The 18,268-nt window shown below is 39.5% G+C and overlaps 1 protein-coding gene across 2 annotated transcripts in view; it reads left to right on the plus strand.

Moving 5' to 3' along the window:
- Positions 1–18,268, plus strand: part of CHPT1 (choline phosphotransferase 1) — a 22,008-nt gene continuing 3,740 nt past the window's right edge. For both annotated transcript variants that reach the window (XR_011470856.1, XM_070410909.1), the window contains exons 1-7: positions 1–288; positions 9,127–9,274; positions 9,548–9,689; positions 11,906–11,990; positions 14,423–14,554; positions 16,263–16,421; positions 16,913–17,038. Coding sequence is in view for 1 of the 2 variants with exons in the window: in XM_070410909.1 (XP_070267010.1) it covers positions 16–288; positions 9,127–9,274; positions 9,548–9,689; positions 11,906–11,990; positions 14,423–14,554; positions 16,263–16,421; positions 16,913–17,038 (1,065 nt within the window). In the remaining variant the exon portion in view is untranslated. The remainder of the gene's footprint in view (positions 289–9,126; positions 9,275–9,547; positions 9,690–11,905; positions 11,991–14,422; positions 14,555–16,262; positions 16,422–16,912; positions 17,039–18,268) is intronic.

Here is an 18,268-nt window from a genome sequence, read left to right on the forward strand (position 1 = left end):
GGCCCGCAGGCGGCCATGGCGGCGGGCGCGGGGGCCAGGCCGGCGCCGCGCTGGCTGCGGGCGCTGTGGGAGCCGCTGAGCGCGGCGCAGCTGCGGCGGCTGGAGGAGCACCGCTACAGCGCGGCGGGCGTCTCGGTGCTGGAGCCGCCGCTGCAGCGCTACTGGGCCTGGCTGCTCCAGTGGGTGCCGCTGTGGCTCGCCCCCAACTCCATCACCCTGCTGGGCCTCGCCATCAACCTGCTCACCACGCTGCTGCTCATCGCCTACTGCCCCACGGCCACCGAGGAGGTAGGCGCGCCCCCGGGGGTCCCCCCCCCCCCCGCCCGCCCACCCCGGAGGCTCGGCGGCGGAAGGACCCCCAACTGCTGTCCCGGAGTCCCGCGTCCCCCGCCGGCACCGCCCCGGCTGCAGGCGCCCGGGGAGCGGGAGACCCCCGCGTGGCTGAGCCTCCCGGGGCGGCGGAGGGCGGACCCCGCCACTTCCCCTGCGCCCGCCCCGAGCCTCCCCGGCTGCCGAGAGGCGGTCACGCCGCCACCCCAGTCCCGCGTCCGCCCCGAGCTTTGCCCCGGCGGAGGGGGGGGCTGTCAAGGTCACTGCGAGCCGGGGGCCCGCCGCCCCGCCGCCCCCCGCCCCGCTGGGCACTGACACCACCATCCCGCTCGGCCTGGCGCCGGGGCTGCTGGTCAGACAGGTAGGTCATCCCCACGTGCCCTCTGGACACTGACAGGCGTCTGTTTCTCAAGGTTGTGCTCGTGATCCTGACATGAACCCCCAGAAAGGGTCCTCCCGAGCGAGGATCTGTAGCGTTCATCAAAGAGAAGTTACTCTTCTCAGAGGTAACAACTTCCTCTTTGCCTCACTGGCTTTTTCTTCGTGAAACGCCAGCTAAGGTAGTAGCGAGGCGATCATCCTTATCATCACGACCCAGGGAGCATGAAAGCCAGTGGATTTTATTAGCAGCAAGGCGTTGACCTGTGTCCCAAATAAGAGTAAATAATGTGGGCTTGACAGCTGTTCATCAGTAGCACCCCTGGGGCTGTGTGGAGGGTTTTGGAGGCGGGGGTGTGTGTATGGGGGGTGGGGACCTTCTTCCTATAGCTTTTGTAGAGTGCGGGGATAAAGGCTATATTGCACTTTGTGTGACATTGTTTTCCTGTCTTTGCCCTCCAAATAGTGAACTCCCTTTATAATCATATTTGAACATAGATCCTGTGGGAGAACTAATGTGATTTGAGGTTGGGTAACATGAATACAGCGGAAATATCTCCTGTCCTCCATATATACATCCATTTAAAAAAAAAAAAATTAGTGGCTCCTACATTTTCCCCCACTTAGAATGCTTTTTTTTTTTTTTAATTAAAGAAACATTGACCATAGAAATAATACACAGTGGTTTAAAATAATCCACACCCCCCAAAAAATCAAAATTAATAATCCACACAAAATTAAAATACAGTCTTATGAAAAGTGCAAACTCATGTTACAGACTTGATGTGTCAGTTGGAGTTAATAATGCTGCAGTTGTGCAGTTATTGCCTTTGTTGCGTAAGGCTTTTTAAAAATTTATCTTTACTGTTGAAAGTATTACAGCTGTTCCCTTTTTCCCTCCCATTGACTCCCTCAACCCCACTCCCGCTTTAGAGATAAACCACAGAATTTATACGCATATATGCATAGCCCATGGACAGATAATATAGGGTGGGGAAGGCTTGAGGAGGGAGCCTACATTTTTAAACACATGTTGCTGACGGATAGTTATGTTTATTATAGATGATTTCTGGGCAGACATTCCTGTTGTTATTCATTTCCATATTTTTTGCAAAAAGTAAGTTGCTTTAGTTTTTGGCTAGAATGAGGAAGACTTGGGTTCTACTATGGCTCTCCCACATTAAGAAGAGAACAGCTGGTCTGTTGCCCAGATATAAAATAGAAAGCGCTACCTGCCAAACCAATTTCACAAGGCTGCAATGAGGACCCAGATAAATCACATTCAGATAAACGCAAAACGTTATAACTTGCTCAACAAATTAAAAATATTACTGTTATTAAAAATGTCCTGAAAATATATACTAAAATGTAGTTCTTCCTCGGCCTAGATTTGACCCAACAGTATTTGGATGTTTCTGATAATTGCCAGTTAGATTGTGAACTTTTCAATATTATTATTAATTTAAGAACCATTTGTTGAGCACTTAGAAAGAACAGGGCATACAAACAAGTCCAAGAGATTCTGTTTAGGGATGTACTGGGATGGGAGTGAAGGAAGAGGTCAAAGTATAATTAATTAATTTTTAGGCTCAGCCTCTTTTAAAAAGGGGGGGGGGGCAGCTTAAAAACAAGTAAAAAAAAATCAGAATGATCTAAAAAGGGAGGTAAGGGCTAAGATGAAAGCAAGAAGAGTTTCTAAAATATGTCGATAGATCCTGCACATGCTTCTAAGTGGCTGAAGCAGTGAGGAGAAACACCTTTGCAGGACTCACATGGCCTATCTGATGATTCCAGCAGCAACATGAAAGAAAAGCGCTGTTTTGCTTTCAGATCACAGAGCTAGGATTCTAATCTAAGTCTGTCTGACACCAAAGTTTATATTTTTTTTACATATACTGCCACCTTCTTATCTGGAGTTCCTGCCTTTTTCTATATGGTATGTAGGGAAAAAACCTTGTATCTTATACAATATTTAGCAGGTATGTACAGTGCTTTCACATCCATTGTTGCATTTGTGTCTTCTATCAACCCAAGGACGTTGGCAAATTTTTTCCTTCCTACAGTAGTCTTTCCACCATTTTAATATCCTTCTGTCTATTCATCTTGAAGTAACAGTAGTACTATATATTTTTTGTAAGAGGAAATTGAGGCCCAGAGGGTTAAGTGACTTTAATCTGCCTTGGAACTTGTTTTCCTTATGCTTAGACTTAAGAATTCTTCGTGCTTTTTCAGACTTGACAGATTGCTTCCATAAAGGATCAGGAAAAACACATAAGGGTTTTTTTAGATTTAGAGGTTTAGGCTTATCTACCCATATCCTATATAATAAAAGCCTAATATGCAAATTGACTGAACAGTGGAACAACCAGCAGCATGACTGGTCACTATGATGCAGACTGACCACCAGGGGGCAGATGCTCAACGCAGGAGCTGCCCCAAGCCCGCAGGCCCCAGGCCAGCCAAGGCGGGAGCCATCAGGGGCCCCCTGATTGCCCTGCAGAGGGAGGCGACCGGTGGTGGTGGCAGCGGCGGGGGGGCGGGGCCAGCGAGCAGGTGACGCCAAGCTGGCCAAGGCAGGTGCCAGCAGGAGGCCCCCTCAATCATCCCGCCGGTCACCCCACAGATCGGCCCTGATCGGCCAGGCCTAGGGACCCTACTCATGCATGGATTTTGTGCACCGGGCCTCTACTAAGAAATAATCTTACTCATAGAGGATTACATGTATGTAATGCAGACTACATATCTATATTAATAAGATTTGATCTATTTCTTAATTAGTGTGTTAGTTTTTAGGATATGACTGGGGGATGAAGGGAAATTAATAGGAAAAAGTTAATGCAAGTACTCTGAATTGCATTTCACACCACCATTTCTGGTAAGGACCTTTCCACTCCAGCCAAATGGAACTGCTTACTATACAGCAAGGCTTTCTCTCCTTGTCCCTCTCTTTTCTCCTTCCTCTTCCTTTCTCTTGTCCCAGTGCCATCTTTTAATGCCCAGTTCTAACGCTAACTCCTGATGAAATATTTCTTCCTTCTCCGGAGTCAAATCAACCACTTAATCTTCTAATCTAAACTCTAATAATAAGAACTAATGTTGACCAGGTATTGACTATGTTGTACCTGGTGTTATTTGAAGCTGCTTTTGTCTGTTACTTCATTTCATTCTCTCAAGGACTTATGAAAAGGTACTATTATTATTCCCATTTTATAGATGAGGAAACTGAAGGGAAATTAACCTCTTCAGGGTATATAGCTTTAAATGGAGACCAGGATCCCAAAAATGAAAGCCATGCTTCACCGCAGGACTTTGTTCTCCATTTGGGGAGCCTTTTTTTCTGCCAAAGGCCGTTTGGGTATTTATAACATCATTCTCAGGCCATATAGAATTATCAACTTAAAAATTAGCCTGTAATATTTGGTCAAATATTTAATTTGCTTAACTCTAATGCCTTGTCAGGGCCAAACCAAATGATATCGTGGGCCTTATGTAGCCCGAGGGCCGGACGTTGCCTACCCCTGATTTGGTTATGTGTGTCTTTACTGAGCAGGACAACCTGCCAAATTTTAAATTCAGACAGCGATTGCTCATGTGTCCATTCTCCTCAGCACAGTGCCTTACATAAAGCAAGAGGCTTAGTAAAACTATTTGCTGAATTATTGACTGCACAAATGAGATAACAAAATGTAATTGGGAGATCATGTTTGTCCAACCTTATCCAGTTTTATTGGGTCTTAAATACTTAGCAGTTGTTTGGCCTGGGTAAGTTTACCAAGAGTAAGCAGGAGTTGGGGCGAATAGAGAAAACAAGAACTGAATGGCCTCCTCCTTACTTTGATGAAGCAGTTCTATCTTAATGCTGCCTTGTCCTTGGCCCCCATTCCTTGGCTGCCTGATCCTAAGTAGAATCAGAGACCCCTAGTGTTTGAAGGGCCTTAAGGCTTATTTAATGTGATTCCTACATTTGCATATGAGAAAACTCAGTGATTCCCATCTAGTTTTTCAAACTCCAGCCTAGTAGCATTTATCTACCATAAAACCCTCGTACACCTGTTTTTGACTGGTATAAACTGTGGCTCCATTGTTTAAGTTGATTTGAGTAAATGTTTTTGCTTTATCTTTTCGGTCTGTGTATATAAATCCACGTTGGTGTCTCTGTTAAGAGTGTGTTTATAGTGGATGGGTGCCTAGCATAGAGCTAGGTCAAAGGGCACTGAAGAATTTCTTTTGTTTATGATAGAAAGTTGAATCGAAAAGCAAGTATATCTGAGAAAGTAAGAAAGACCCTAAGAAATGTTTTATTCCCTGTCTTAATAATTTATATTATAGTTGCCTTTGCACTATAAAGAGTTATTTGTTGGGGGAATAAGAAAAGGCTATAATCTGTAGATTCCTTTTCAGTTTTTGTATAGGTTTGGTTTCTTTGAAATCTGGTCTATTTCCTTTTTTATCCAGCTCAATAACTTAACAAGTATCATTTATTAAGGCAGGACTCTTGTAAGGGATTGGCCTCTCCTTCTAAAATAAAATATAAACACCAAACTTTCAGGAGGTGAAAGGTCTAGAAGCAGGGCAGGGACTTGAGTGAGGCAAGCAGGTACTCAGGCCTCAGAATGTAAGCCGGCAGGTGCACCACCCTGAGAATAAATTGTGCCACACCCTGGTCCCAGCCCTGTCTGGAAGGAACTTCTGCAGGTGATGTGGAAGTAGCTGTGCCATGGGGTTTGCCCCTTGATTCCTGTGGTCTTCCTGCACTCGATTCCCAAGGACTAAGCTGTTTCTCCTTGAGAATTCTGGTTCAAGTGTGGCTAAAACATGGCATTGTAGTGTATGGAAAGAGCTTTAAATCAGTGTACACTCCCTGTGTATTTGACCTGGGCATAAGGCTCTGGCCACTTGGAGTTTGTGAAGTTATGAAACCGAGCAGATGTTAGAGCGCCAGGTACAGTTGACTTTGATGATAGATCTGACCCCAGGGGTTCTCTTCATGCCCCTCTTCCTTCCTGTTCCCCTTAGCACTATGGGAGTCTGGCATTTTCAACAAGAACTCTAGTAAGTACTAGAGTTGGGAGTTTGTTTTTTTAAAACGACTTTTCACACAAAATAGAAAAAGAAGCCTACCTCTCAAAGTACAGAAAAAGCCCCTGTAGCCCTGAAGTGCTGGTTAACAACTGCATCTCTGACTGGCTTCCTTCCCCAGCTTGGAACCTGCCTCTTGGGAATGGGTGTGCCCTTCTCAAATGCTGGCCCCTAACCAGAGCTGAGGCCAAAGATCCCTGTTGAAACCAGTTAGCCCCCAGGGCCCTTCCTGAGTGGCTTGAGAACAGTGTTACCCTTCCTGACACCCAAGGCCTCTGGAGCCTCCCTTGGTAAACAAGGAAGTGCCCCATCCAGCCCAGGTGAACACCTTAACAGTATCACAGGCAAGTGATATGGGTTAGACCAGGCAGTCTGTTAGAAACCCCAAGAATTTTCTCTCAAAATCACTAGAATCACTCCACTAGGATAAGTCCTCCTTTGACACCACACCAGTATTACATTTTTTCACACATGCAAGATCTGTCTTAACAGTTTTTTTTCTCCCTGTTACAAATGCAGTTTCTATTTTTACGGAGAGAGTAGTCAGTTGACGTTTTGGATCATTGAAATGTCCCAGTCGTTACTGGTTATGTAATATCTTGTATATCTGTCAACTATACCCAAGGTTATTTAAAGCCAAGAGGCCTTTTTTTTTTTTTTACGTATAGAAATTCATACGTATAAATGAGCATTGTATAGTTCCAGTATTTCCTAAATTTTAATTTGGGAAGATTTGCTTTTTGTGTATTATCTATACTATTTTTTATTTACTATTTTTCTTTCATCAACTTTCATTTTTTAAAGACTTAGGCTCATTCTAAGCCTTTTAATAACCACATTAAATTTTTCCTAAATGCACTAAAATAAAGATGTAAATATTGAAATGAAAAATTTACCCGTGACGCACCTAAAATTATCTTATGCAGGTAGTACCAGTAATAACAGTTATAATAAATAATTAAAATTTACTGAGCTCCTTCTGACACCGGTCAGGGAACCTGGCCCTGGGAAGGTCTGCCTAGGGCCAGCTGGTAGTGTGTGGGTTCTTTGTGCAGAAAAGATTTCACAATATGAGTCCAGGTGACTATGAGGGTATGTTTATTAAAGCTGGGGACAGTAAAGCAATGAAGGGCTTAGCATAGAAGAAACAACAGGAGAGCCTAGGCTGGACTGCTTTGGTTTCTAAAAGTGTTATAGGAAACAAATGAGCTGGGGTGGGCTGCTTTGGTTTCTAAAAATGTTATAGGAAACAAATGAGCTGAAGCAGGGCCGCTTTGGCTCACTGAGAAGTCAAAAGAGAAAAGAAAGCCTTGGAGACAGATTTGGGGGTAAGTGGGGGACAAGCTGCTGCTGACCACTGCTCCCCTGGTTGCAAGTCTCCTGGGGAGCCTTCGTGCCTTTAGGAGATGCTTGCCTGAGGGGGAAGAAATGTGATGTGTGCTCCTAGGAGGGAGAGCTTGAGCTGGGTCCTTTGTCTCTCTTTTGCCAGTGGGAATCTTAGGGGAGGTCTCAGGGAAGGTTTCAGCAGCATATTCATCAGCTTTCCAGATGTGCTCTTTCAGCATCTCTGCTGATTGGTCAGCACCAGGGCAGGGGTTCATTGGTCATTGCAGCTGCTCCTGGCTTCGACCACCTCCTTTTGCTGCTTTTCTGGGCCTGGAGCTGAAATACAACTGAGGCCTCGATGTTATCTCTAGGGAGGTGACCACTTGTATGTAGCTATAAATTGCTCCGCCAGTTTGTTCAACTATCTGTCTTGGCTTCCCCATTCCACTTGCCAAGGAATTTTTTTAGCTTACTATCTTGCCTCATTTCTATATGCCAGGTACTTTTCTAAATGCCTTATAAGTAATCACCCGAGCACCTTCCTCTTCTCCCATGCTCTGCCTCACAAATTCTAGCTGCCTTAGCCTTCCTAAACTATGCTATGTTTCTCTTCAACACAGCAAGATCACTGGGCACTGTTCAGGTCCCCCATTTCTTTCCTATGGCCTAGAAACTGCCTCTAGGCCATAAGCTGTTGCAGTCATAGGCTCACCTCATTTGTTTCCCTTCTACAGGGATCACGTCCTGTATTGCCTGCAATGTCTGAAAACTGGCGTTTCATTTATTTTATTGCTTTTCTTGTTTTATGAGGATGGAGAGTAAATCCAATCCCCTGATACTCCATCCTGTAATCCATCTTTGTTTGAATAATGTCAAATCTAGTGCCATATATGTATAGTATTGAAAGAATCAAAATCCAGTCCTAATCCTTGCCCAGTGACTTAACTTTGTGCTTCTCACAATGTGGGCTTCTGAGACCTTCTACCCAGATGACTTAGAGCAACTCATTTGATTGCTCAGTTTCATTTTTACCTGTAGAAGGAAGGTTATGAATCTTCTTTATAACACACAGAGGTGATATTAAGTATGACACAAGAAAATGTATCGATTGGCTTAGATTGAGCTATTGTCAAACAGAAGCTAGCTTACTGTCACTCATTATTATCTATATATATAAAAAGCCAGCATCTGTAACAACCAGAACGACTGATGATCAGTTGCTGTGATGCCAACCTCCCACAGCCTCTCTCCCTGGCCATCCCCGCCCCCACCACCCTGATTGGCCCATAGCCCCTCCCTCCACCCAGTCCCACCCCAGATTGGCCCCCCCACCCTGATCAGGGGCAGGGCTGGCTGGCCAACCACCCATGGCCCCTCCACCAGGCCGCTGGCTCCCGGTCGGCACCCCCCCACCCCATTCGGGGGCAGGGCCAGCTGGCCCACCGCCCACAGCCCCTCCCCCCCAACCTGCCCCACCCCTGATGGACCCTCACCATCCTGATCAGCCCGCGGCCCCTCCCCCCATCCAGCTCCACCCCCATCAGCATTTCACTCTGATCAGGGGCAGGACCGGCCGGCCAACCACCTCCCCCAGGTCACTGAGCCCCTATTGGCCCCCATTGGCCCCCCACCTCAATCAGCCTGCGGCCTCTCCCCACAGCCAGCTCCACCCCCAATCATCCCCCCCACACCAATCAAAAGTGGGGCTGGCTGGCCCACCACCCACAGCCCCTCCCCATGGCCGGTCTCACCCCCAATTGTCCCCCTACCCCAATTGGGGGCGGGACCCACAAGCTAATCGCCCACGGCCCCTTCCCCTAGCCGGCCTGGCCCTGATCAGCCCCAATCAGGGCAGGCTGACTGGCTAACCTCCCGCTGTCTCCTCCTCTTGACAGACCCAGCCCCGATCCACCCCGATTGGGGCCGGGCCGGCCGGACCCCATCTGTGCACAAATTCATGCACTGGGCCTCTAGTTTATTATAATAGTCTTTATTATTTACATTTATTTTTAGGCACCATACTGGACATACCTATTATGTGCACTCGGGCTCTTTATCTACCAGTCACTGGATGCTATTGACGGGAAACAAGCCAGAAGAACAAATTCTTGTTCTCCTTTAGGAGAACTTTTTGACCATGGTTGTGACTCTCTTTCCACAGGTAAATTAACTAAATTGTGTTTGTTTTTTTAATAATGACTTAAACATGAAATGAGCTGTTTGAATGGTTTATTTTTTTTGGATAGATGTACCTATGGGAGCAATTTCTTCAGTGTATTTTAAAAGTATCTTCAAGTGTTTATTTTGTTTAGTGTACCTTATTCTAATGCCAAGATTATGTTCCTTAAAACTCTGTATTGCTGAATAGTAGATGGTGATTTTTTTCATTAATTATTTCCAATTCTTAATGGTTCTTAAACCTTGTTTCTTTCAGTATTGATGGCAGTTGGAGCTTCAATTGCTGTGCGCTTAGGAACTCATCATGACTGGTTGTTTTTCTGCTGTTTTATTGGGATGTTCTTATTTTATTGTGCTCATTGGCAGACTTATGTTTCGGGTGTGTTGAGGTTTGGAAAGTAAGTATGTATTTTAAGTTGTACATTTAAAAATATAACTGAATTTATTTTCACTGTCTGTTACTGTTCATATATATGTAATAAGGGGAACACAGCTTCAATCAGGAATTTAAATTATCTTTTAACTTATTGGAACATCCATAAATGTTATATCTTAATTTAAATCTTTTAGGTATTCTGCTGGTTATAAAGTTACATATTTGATAATAATTTTATTTTTGCTTTTTCTCCAACTTATTAGCCCAAACTTATATTAGACAGGAGAAAGAGGAAAAATGAGGGACCTGAATAATAGAGAAAAAGGACTCATGATCAATGCTCAGTAAATGTTAGTTCTTTCCCCCTTTTTCTCCACAAAGTACCGAACATTTTATTATTATGTTTTCCTTTTCCAACTAACTTGATTATTTTTCCATGAAGCCTGGAGGCCACTGATCTTACTAATACCTGCATGTCATTATTCATATTTTCCTTAATATTCAGTTTACCTTTTCTCCTAACTGTCCCCAAATAACTTGGTTGTGTTTTCTTCCATTTCTGTTTTGTTGTTGTTTTTAATCTAATCCTCATATTTTTTGTATTTGCAGAGCAATAAGTATTCCTTTAGCATCTAGAGACTCTGGGGCATCCAAGTGGAGATGTAATGTAGGCTGACAGATATAAAAATCTGGAGCTCAGAAAAGAAGATGGGGATTTAGAGGTCGTTAGCATATAGATGATAGTCTTAAGTACAGAGAGAATTGTTCAGAGACTCTAAAAGGAGAAAAGATGGAATTCTGGAAGTAATAGCATTTAAGATGTGGAAAAGGAAGCAGTCTGGGAAGGAGCCTGAGAAAAGCTTCCTGCAAGTTAGGAGAATCAGGAAAGAGAATAGAATAAATAAAACCATAGCAAAGCATTTCGAGAAAGAGGGAATGATCAGCATTTTCAATATTGTAGAGAGGTTATGCAAGATAATAACTGAAATGTATTCCTTAGTTTTGGCAAATTGAAAGACACTGTTTACCTTAAGTAATTTTAGTAGAATGGTGCCAAATATCAGACTAGAGTGGATTAAGCAGCAACTCTGAGGACAGGAGGAAATTAGAAATGTACTACTTTTCAGTTAACCTGTTTATGGAGCAAAGAAGAGAGGAGTCAGTAGCTTCAGCGGGTACCGATTAGAGCAGTGATAGCGAACCTATGACGTGTGTCAAAGGTGACACGAGTACTCATTTTTTGGTTGATTTTTCTTTGTTAAATGGCATTTAAATATATAAAATAAATATCAAAAATATAAATCTTTGTTTTACTATGGTTGCAAATATCAAAAAATTTCTATATGTGACATGGCACCAGCGTTAAGTTAGGGTTTTTCAAAATGCTGACACGCCGAGTTCAAAAGGTTCGCCATCACTGGATTAGAGACTGATATTGCTGGTTTTTAGGGTGTTTTTTTTTAAATTATTTTTATTGATTTCAGAGAGGAAGGGAGAGGGAGAGACAGAAACATCAATGATGAGAGAGAGCCATCAATTGGCTGCCTCCTGCACACCCCCTTACTGGGGACCAAGCCCACAACCCAGGCATGTGCCCTCCACCGGAACTGAACCATGGATACTTCAGTCTGCAGGCCATCGCTCTACCCACTGAGCAAAACCAGCTAGGTCTAGGGGTTGTTTTTTTATACAAAATATTGAAGCACATTTATATATTAAGAGGAAAATATTTGGGTGGGGGAAACAAAGGGAACTCTTAGTAACTTAATAAGGAAAACTATTGGAATTTTCCCTGCTTTCTTAAGTTAAATTGACTTGAGAGTGTTTAAGAATTTGTCTTAAATTATCTGTTGTTTTTATATTTTATAATTTTTTCTGATTATGAGAGTAATTGTTATTAAAAAAATCAAACTTTACAGAAGTACATAAAATAGAAAGTAAAAAGTCTTCTGCAGTCTCAGTTGGTAACCACTATTAGCAATTTTATATATGCCATAGAGTTGTCCTCTTTATGCATATCCTAATATTTACCTGTATGTGAGCACATGTTGTTCTATAGGTGTGTTTTTTACTTAACTGTGTAGTCAGCTGATAATTCAGTGATGGAACTAAAGGTAAAAATAAACTAAGCCTATAGATATTTTTACACCTTTGATATTTAATATATGGTTAACTAAGCTTTATATACAGGAATTTTATTTACAAATATCTTTTCTATTCTTTATCCTTCATCTTTAGAGTGGATGTAAATGAAATTCAAGTAGGTTTAATGGTCATCTTTGTGTTGTCTACATTTGGAGGAGCAACAATGTGGGACTATACGGTAAAACTGAATGTTTATATTTACTTTTAAGTACTTTTTAAATAGGAAAAATATTGCATTGTTAATTTTCTTCAGAAATCCTGGGCATTGTACTTAATATTCATTGCATTTCTTAACTTTCTCCTTTTGTTTTATAATTTTTTTTATCCTACATACCTTATTATGACATTTTCCTTTATGCAAGAATATATTAGCACAGAGGGAAAAAAAACCCACTTCCTTAATACAAACTTAAACACTAGTTGAACTGCCTTTTCCAGGCCAAAATTTATCTCATAAAATAGATGTTTAGAAGAGTAAATTCAATAAAATATTTTACATTTGAAAATTTTCCCTCAATATTAGGAAAGAAATGTTGCTAATTTGCATTTTTATACTCTATAATAAGGTGAAGTTTCCCATATTAAGGAGTATTTTCATTTTCTGCTTGGTTGGTAACCTCAGTATTTTGATCAAAACTGACACAAAGCCACTGTCATACATTCACGCTTTGCACAGGGAGAAACTAGAAAGAAACAAATTATTGTGTCTCTACAACCTAAGTCCACAACACTGGCTGACTCACAACCTCATTCCCATAGAGTTAAGAAGAAGGATAATACAATAGCCAACAACTAACGTTTATTCAACACTTATTATGTTCCTAAACATTCTACTATCATTGTTTCACCTGATCCTCAGAACAATCCTATAAAATCGATATCATTAATCTGTTTTATAAATGTTTTAGAATGATTAAGTAATTTGTCCAAGAACACATACCAGGTAGCTAGTGAGATCTGGAGCTAGAAATTAAGTAGACTGATTCCAAATTCTATGTTTTTAGTCACTAAGCTACATTATACGTCCAGTGAAAATAGTACGAGATACAAAACTAAACATATTCTACCATAAGATCCCTTGGGATTTATCCAAATAAGTTGAAAACTTATCCACACAAAAACCTGAACATAGATGTTTATAGCAGCTTTATTTATAATTTCCAATACATGGACGCAACCAAGATGTCCTTCAGTAGGTAAATAGATAAACCATGGTACATCCAGACGATGGAATATTAATTACTATTAAAAAGAAAAAGCTACCAAGCTATGAAAAGACATGGAGAAACTTTAACTGTATATTACTTAGTAGAAAAAGCCAATCTGAAAAGGCTATGTATTTATACGACTCCAACTATATGACATTCGGGAAAAGGCAAACAATGGAGATAGTGAAAAGGTTAGTGATTGCCAGAGTTTGTGGGGAGGAGGGTTAAGTAGACAAAGCATAGAATTTTTATAAGGCAGTGAAACTATTCTGTATGATATAATGCTGGAGGCGCTGGGGCCTATGGAGACTCTGTACTTTCCGTACAATTTTGCTGTGAACCTAAAATTGCTCTAAAAGGTAATTCTATTAAAAATAGTAATAGGAGACTTCTCTGAGACAACAGTTTCAGAATTGGCTAATTATAGTTCATATCGCTAGGATCAGAAATAGACTTTGAGCATATTTTCAAGTAGTGGTACATTTCCTGAGACATTCATATTTCTTCTCATGTAAGTTTAAATAATAGAATCAAACATATGCTACTATAAGCTTCTAGAATAGTAGAGGAATGTGATGTGTCTTAGGTGGTAGCTGTTCTGTTAGTACCCATAAGAAGGTGAATGTGGACCTAGAGGCAGTTAGGCATCTCTGGTCATTGAGTCAGACGTGGTTGTCTTAAATTTGGAATTCTGATTTAGTTTTAATGGGGAAGAATGTAACTTCATCTTAAAATCATTTCATCCACTCTTTTGGCAATACTATAGGAAGAAAGCACATCTGCTTATTCTCACCAATAAGGCTATTTATTTTAGATGTAAATTTTCTAAATTAATTGTTAATCTATAGTTTACACAAATTTTGGGACAATATTTCAAAGTCTGTTTTCAGAACACGACAGCCTACAGCTTTTGGCAATTCATTGTTACTGTTTTTTAAATCCTTTGCTGCCTTTGGAAGTTTTCTTGAACAGCATTTGACCAACAGGTAAATATACTGCTAGAGATTTAATCCTGGATCTTAACTACACAGAATTTTTGCATGGACACACATCATGATTGTCACATTCATGATGCAGATTATGGTGTCTGACTTTCCTGTGATTTACTAAATCCAAGTGACCTATCCTTTTTCATTCATTTAAGTCAGATGAAGGTTTATGAGATTAAATGTCTCACGACAATTATGTAAGTAGACTTAGCTGAATTTGGTGGATTTTTCACTTAATGAATAAAACCATTAAAAGAGAAGTTACCACTTCAGGCTACCTTTCAGAAGTTATGGTTTGAATAAAAGAAAAATGATAACTTATTGTATAGGATCATATTGTAATGTTTCTTTACTATTTAATAGGAAAATAAATTCTATTTTCTTAATGATGTTTCTTTTCTCTACCCCTCAAGATACCCATTCTAGAAGTAAAATTGAAGATCTTCCCAGTTCTTGGAGTTGTAGGTGGAGCAATTTTTTCCTGTTCAAATTATTTCCATGTTATCCTCCATGGTGGAGTTGGCAAGAATGGATCCACTATAGCAGTAAGACATTAATTTCATCATCATATAGTATTAATTTTATGCTAAACTTACTTATCACCAACTACAGAGATACTAAACATATGCTGACGTTCAAGAATGGGGAAGGGAACGAAATATCTTAAAGGATTCTTTTTAGGTACATAATACAAAAGCATTTTTAAAACAGTGTAGATTGATAATAAAGCACTTTTCCTCTTTGTATACTTTCTTAATAGACATTCCTGGCATTTCATTTACTCATCTGTTTCATTACTGTACATAATTAAGAGTTGCTATTTGTTGTCCTGCATTTTGTGCCTTACACTAATAAGGAAAGGAGAGGAGAGGAGAAAAGGTAGAGACTGAGTTCCTGATTGAATGGCAGGAAAGCTGCCAGGGGTCATTGTTTCACATATGGGGTACTTATTACCAGAGAAGTATGTTTCACTGAAATATATATTTTTAAACTATTCTATTTTAAAAGGTAAAATATTTTAACCTCAATTCCTAACCTGAGTGGACAGACCTGGTGCTTTATGAGTCAGAACTCCTGCCAAGATTTTAAATAAATATAACAAAGTATCTGTTTCTTAAAAAGCATATTGTAATCTTCAAGGTTCTTGAACATAAAGATATGAATACTTATTCCAGTGATGCCATCTTTTATAAAAAACGTTTTTGGAATGTCTTTTTAGAATTACTTTAAGCTATAAGTCATTCTCGTTAATTTCTTTGGTGCTATAGTTCAATTTTTCTGTCCTTTAAAGGTGGATTTGATTTAGAAAAAAAAAGTCAGTCATTTGGAGCTTAGTCTAATAAATAAGAGGAGTAATAAACATAAAACACAGCATTTTTCATTTAAAAAAAAGTCTTATCCTCTTAAATGACATGAATTGGCTTTAGGACAATTTCAAAAGAATCCACATAATTTGTAAATTATCCATCTTTTAAAATATATTTTATATACATAATTCAAAAGCTAAGTATAAAACTCATTTAGATACATAAGTTCTGATATATTTGGAAACATTATTTTGATTTTTTTGAGGTGTTTTGTCTGTTGACCTCAGTACAGTACTGTGCAGAGGTGCTTAAGAAGACTAGTTGCTTGACCGTGGGTGACAAAATAGAGCACTAGCTGGAACACGAGTCCTACTAAAGAAAATATGATTTAGTAAGCGTCAGTGTCCACTTTAGAGAATGTTTTACTAAGAAATAATTGATGGACTGCTTGAAGGAAGACAAGAAATCAAATATTAGGGCTAGGAAGTAGTTGATTTCAATCTCTTAAACTGGTGGTTTTCCAACTTTTTTAGCAGCAGATTTTCTTGAATAAAATCTCCCAAACCGTAATACAGATAAAAGCACTATTTTATTAGTCTAAATTTTTATGTTATTACTATATAGTATAATGTTTTATTATATATGGCTTTGTAGTATTGTTACTGTAATTTTATAGTAAGTTATAACATGTAAACTTAAACAAGAATAAGTCTTTTTAATGAACACATCTAAATTGGTGGTTATAGATTTAATAAGTCTTAAGACCAAATTTATTTTAGTATTTTGTTTAGAATAAGCAATGCTGAGAGAATCCTGATTCACAAAGATAAAAATGTAATGGGTTGGATGTTACAGTGTTACATAAGTTCCTAAAACAAAATAGATGCTCAGAAAATGTAATCAATAGTGTTAAAATGTGATGTTGATTTTCTGCTTTATCCATTAGGGCACCAGTGTCTTGTCACCTGGACTTCACATAGGAATAATTATTATACCGGCAATAATGATCTATAAAAAGTCAGCAACTAATGTGTTTGAAAAGCATCCTTGTCTTTATACCCTAATGTTTGGATGTGTCTTTGCTAAAGTAGCACAAAAATTGGTGGTAAGAAATTATTTTATGATTTATGGTATAATAACCTACTTGGTCCTCAAACTCAGAACTGGAAACTATTTCTTACAGTGGGTGTTTTATGTGTGTGTGTGTGTGTGTGTGTGTGTGTGGTGTTATCATCATAAAATGTAGGTATCTATTTATCCTCCAAGTAAAATTGTGAATGAGTTAATGTTATATTTAGGGAAACAGATTCTTTACTGTATAGCAAGTTCTTTTATTTGTTTAATTATAATTATCAATTATAACTTTCTGATATCAAGAAATTTAAATACTGGAAACTTTAATAAGCTACACAGTCATCAATTATGAATTTAAGAAATTTTAGATTCAGTATTTCCATATCAAATGTGAGATTAAATGGTGTCTTTATCCTTATTTGTCTTAATAGTGAATTAAAGTTATAATCAATTCTGTTCTGCAAGTAAAAGCTAAAATGTTTGAAATTTAATAGTAAAATTATTTTGTTTACTTTTTTATAGATAGCTCACATGACTAAAAGTGAACTGTATCTTCAAGACACTGCCTTTTTGGGCCCAGGTCTTTTATTTTTAGACCAGTACTTTAATAATTTTATAGACGAATATGTTGTTCTATGGATAGCAATGGTAAGTTCTTTTCTGCTAAGATTTTATTTTTAACAGATGTCAGATTTCAGTGAAATATCAGGTAGTCTTACTAACTACTAGTTTACACCATAAATGTTTCTGTAAAATAATTTTAAGCTGTGAATTGTTTTTTATTGAGTATAGAAACAGCCTACATATCTGGAGATCTTGCTTCCAACCAAATTTTTTTTAATATATTTTATTGATTTTTTACAGAGAGGAAGGGAGAGAGAGAGAGAGTTAGAAACATCGATGAGAGAGAAACATCGATCAGCTGCCTCCTGCATATCCCCCACTGGGGATGTGCCCGCAACCCAGGTACATGCCCTTGACCGGAACCGAACCTGGGACCTTTCAGTCCGCAGGCTGACGTTCTATCCACTGAGCCAAACCAGTTTCGGCATTCCAACCAAATTTTTAAAAATACAACTGTTTACTTAAAAATAACTATATCTTTATCCTCCCCCCAAAATAGTATAAAGATATCAAAAATGACTTTACTCTGCCAAAGGACTACAGCACTTATTAGTGTCTTTTACTTAATCAAGCTTATTAGAATTAATCCAAGCTTATGGCAGGTTACAGGTAAATTAGATGGAGTTCGTGTTAGCAAAGGTGAGCACTTATTGCTTTAAAAACTGTCAACGAATATTGAGGAAATGAAACAAAACAGTATTACCAAGTACCAGATTTGGGGACCATTTTCTGGTAGCAGTAAGTAGCCCTATATATGGCCCTCGAGGATTTATATTCATGATGATGTCTCATCAAGCAAAGGTTAAACTCTCATTGATTACATCCTCCTTAAGAATGTGATGGATAGTACATATGTTCAAAATATTATTATCCAAAATGATTATATAGAATTATGGTACTTAAAAGAGAAGCTTTAGCCATCAAAGGAAAAGAAAATCATTGTTGGTAATAACTTAATCACAAAAATGGATAAAAGAATTATTTTATTTTATTGAGACAACTTTATGGTAGATCTTTAATTATGGTGGTTTCAGACAATTCTGCTATATTTTCCCCTACCTCTGGACCTCACTTGCCTTCACCAAATTTTTAGCGATATATAAACACATTTTAAAGTGTGCTGAAAGAAACCCTGCAGTGAACCTCTTGATAATTTGAATCTACCCTATTTGTTAGATTTAGGCACTAAAAAACTATATCTGTTCTGTGTGGGGTACCACATCTGATATCCTTTATACTAGGTTCTGGAGTAAA

This window comes from Myotis yumanensis, unplaced genomic scaffold (assembly GCF_028538775.1).
Source record: "Myotis yumanensis isolate MYYU_CA2020_CCGP unplaced genomic scaffold, mMyoYum1.0.hap1 SCAF_3, whole genome shotgun sequence".
NCBI lineage: Eukaryota > Metazoa > Chordata > Mammalia > Chiroptera > Vespertilionidae > Myotis > Myotis yumanensis.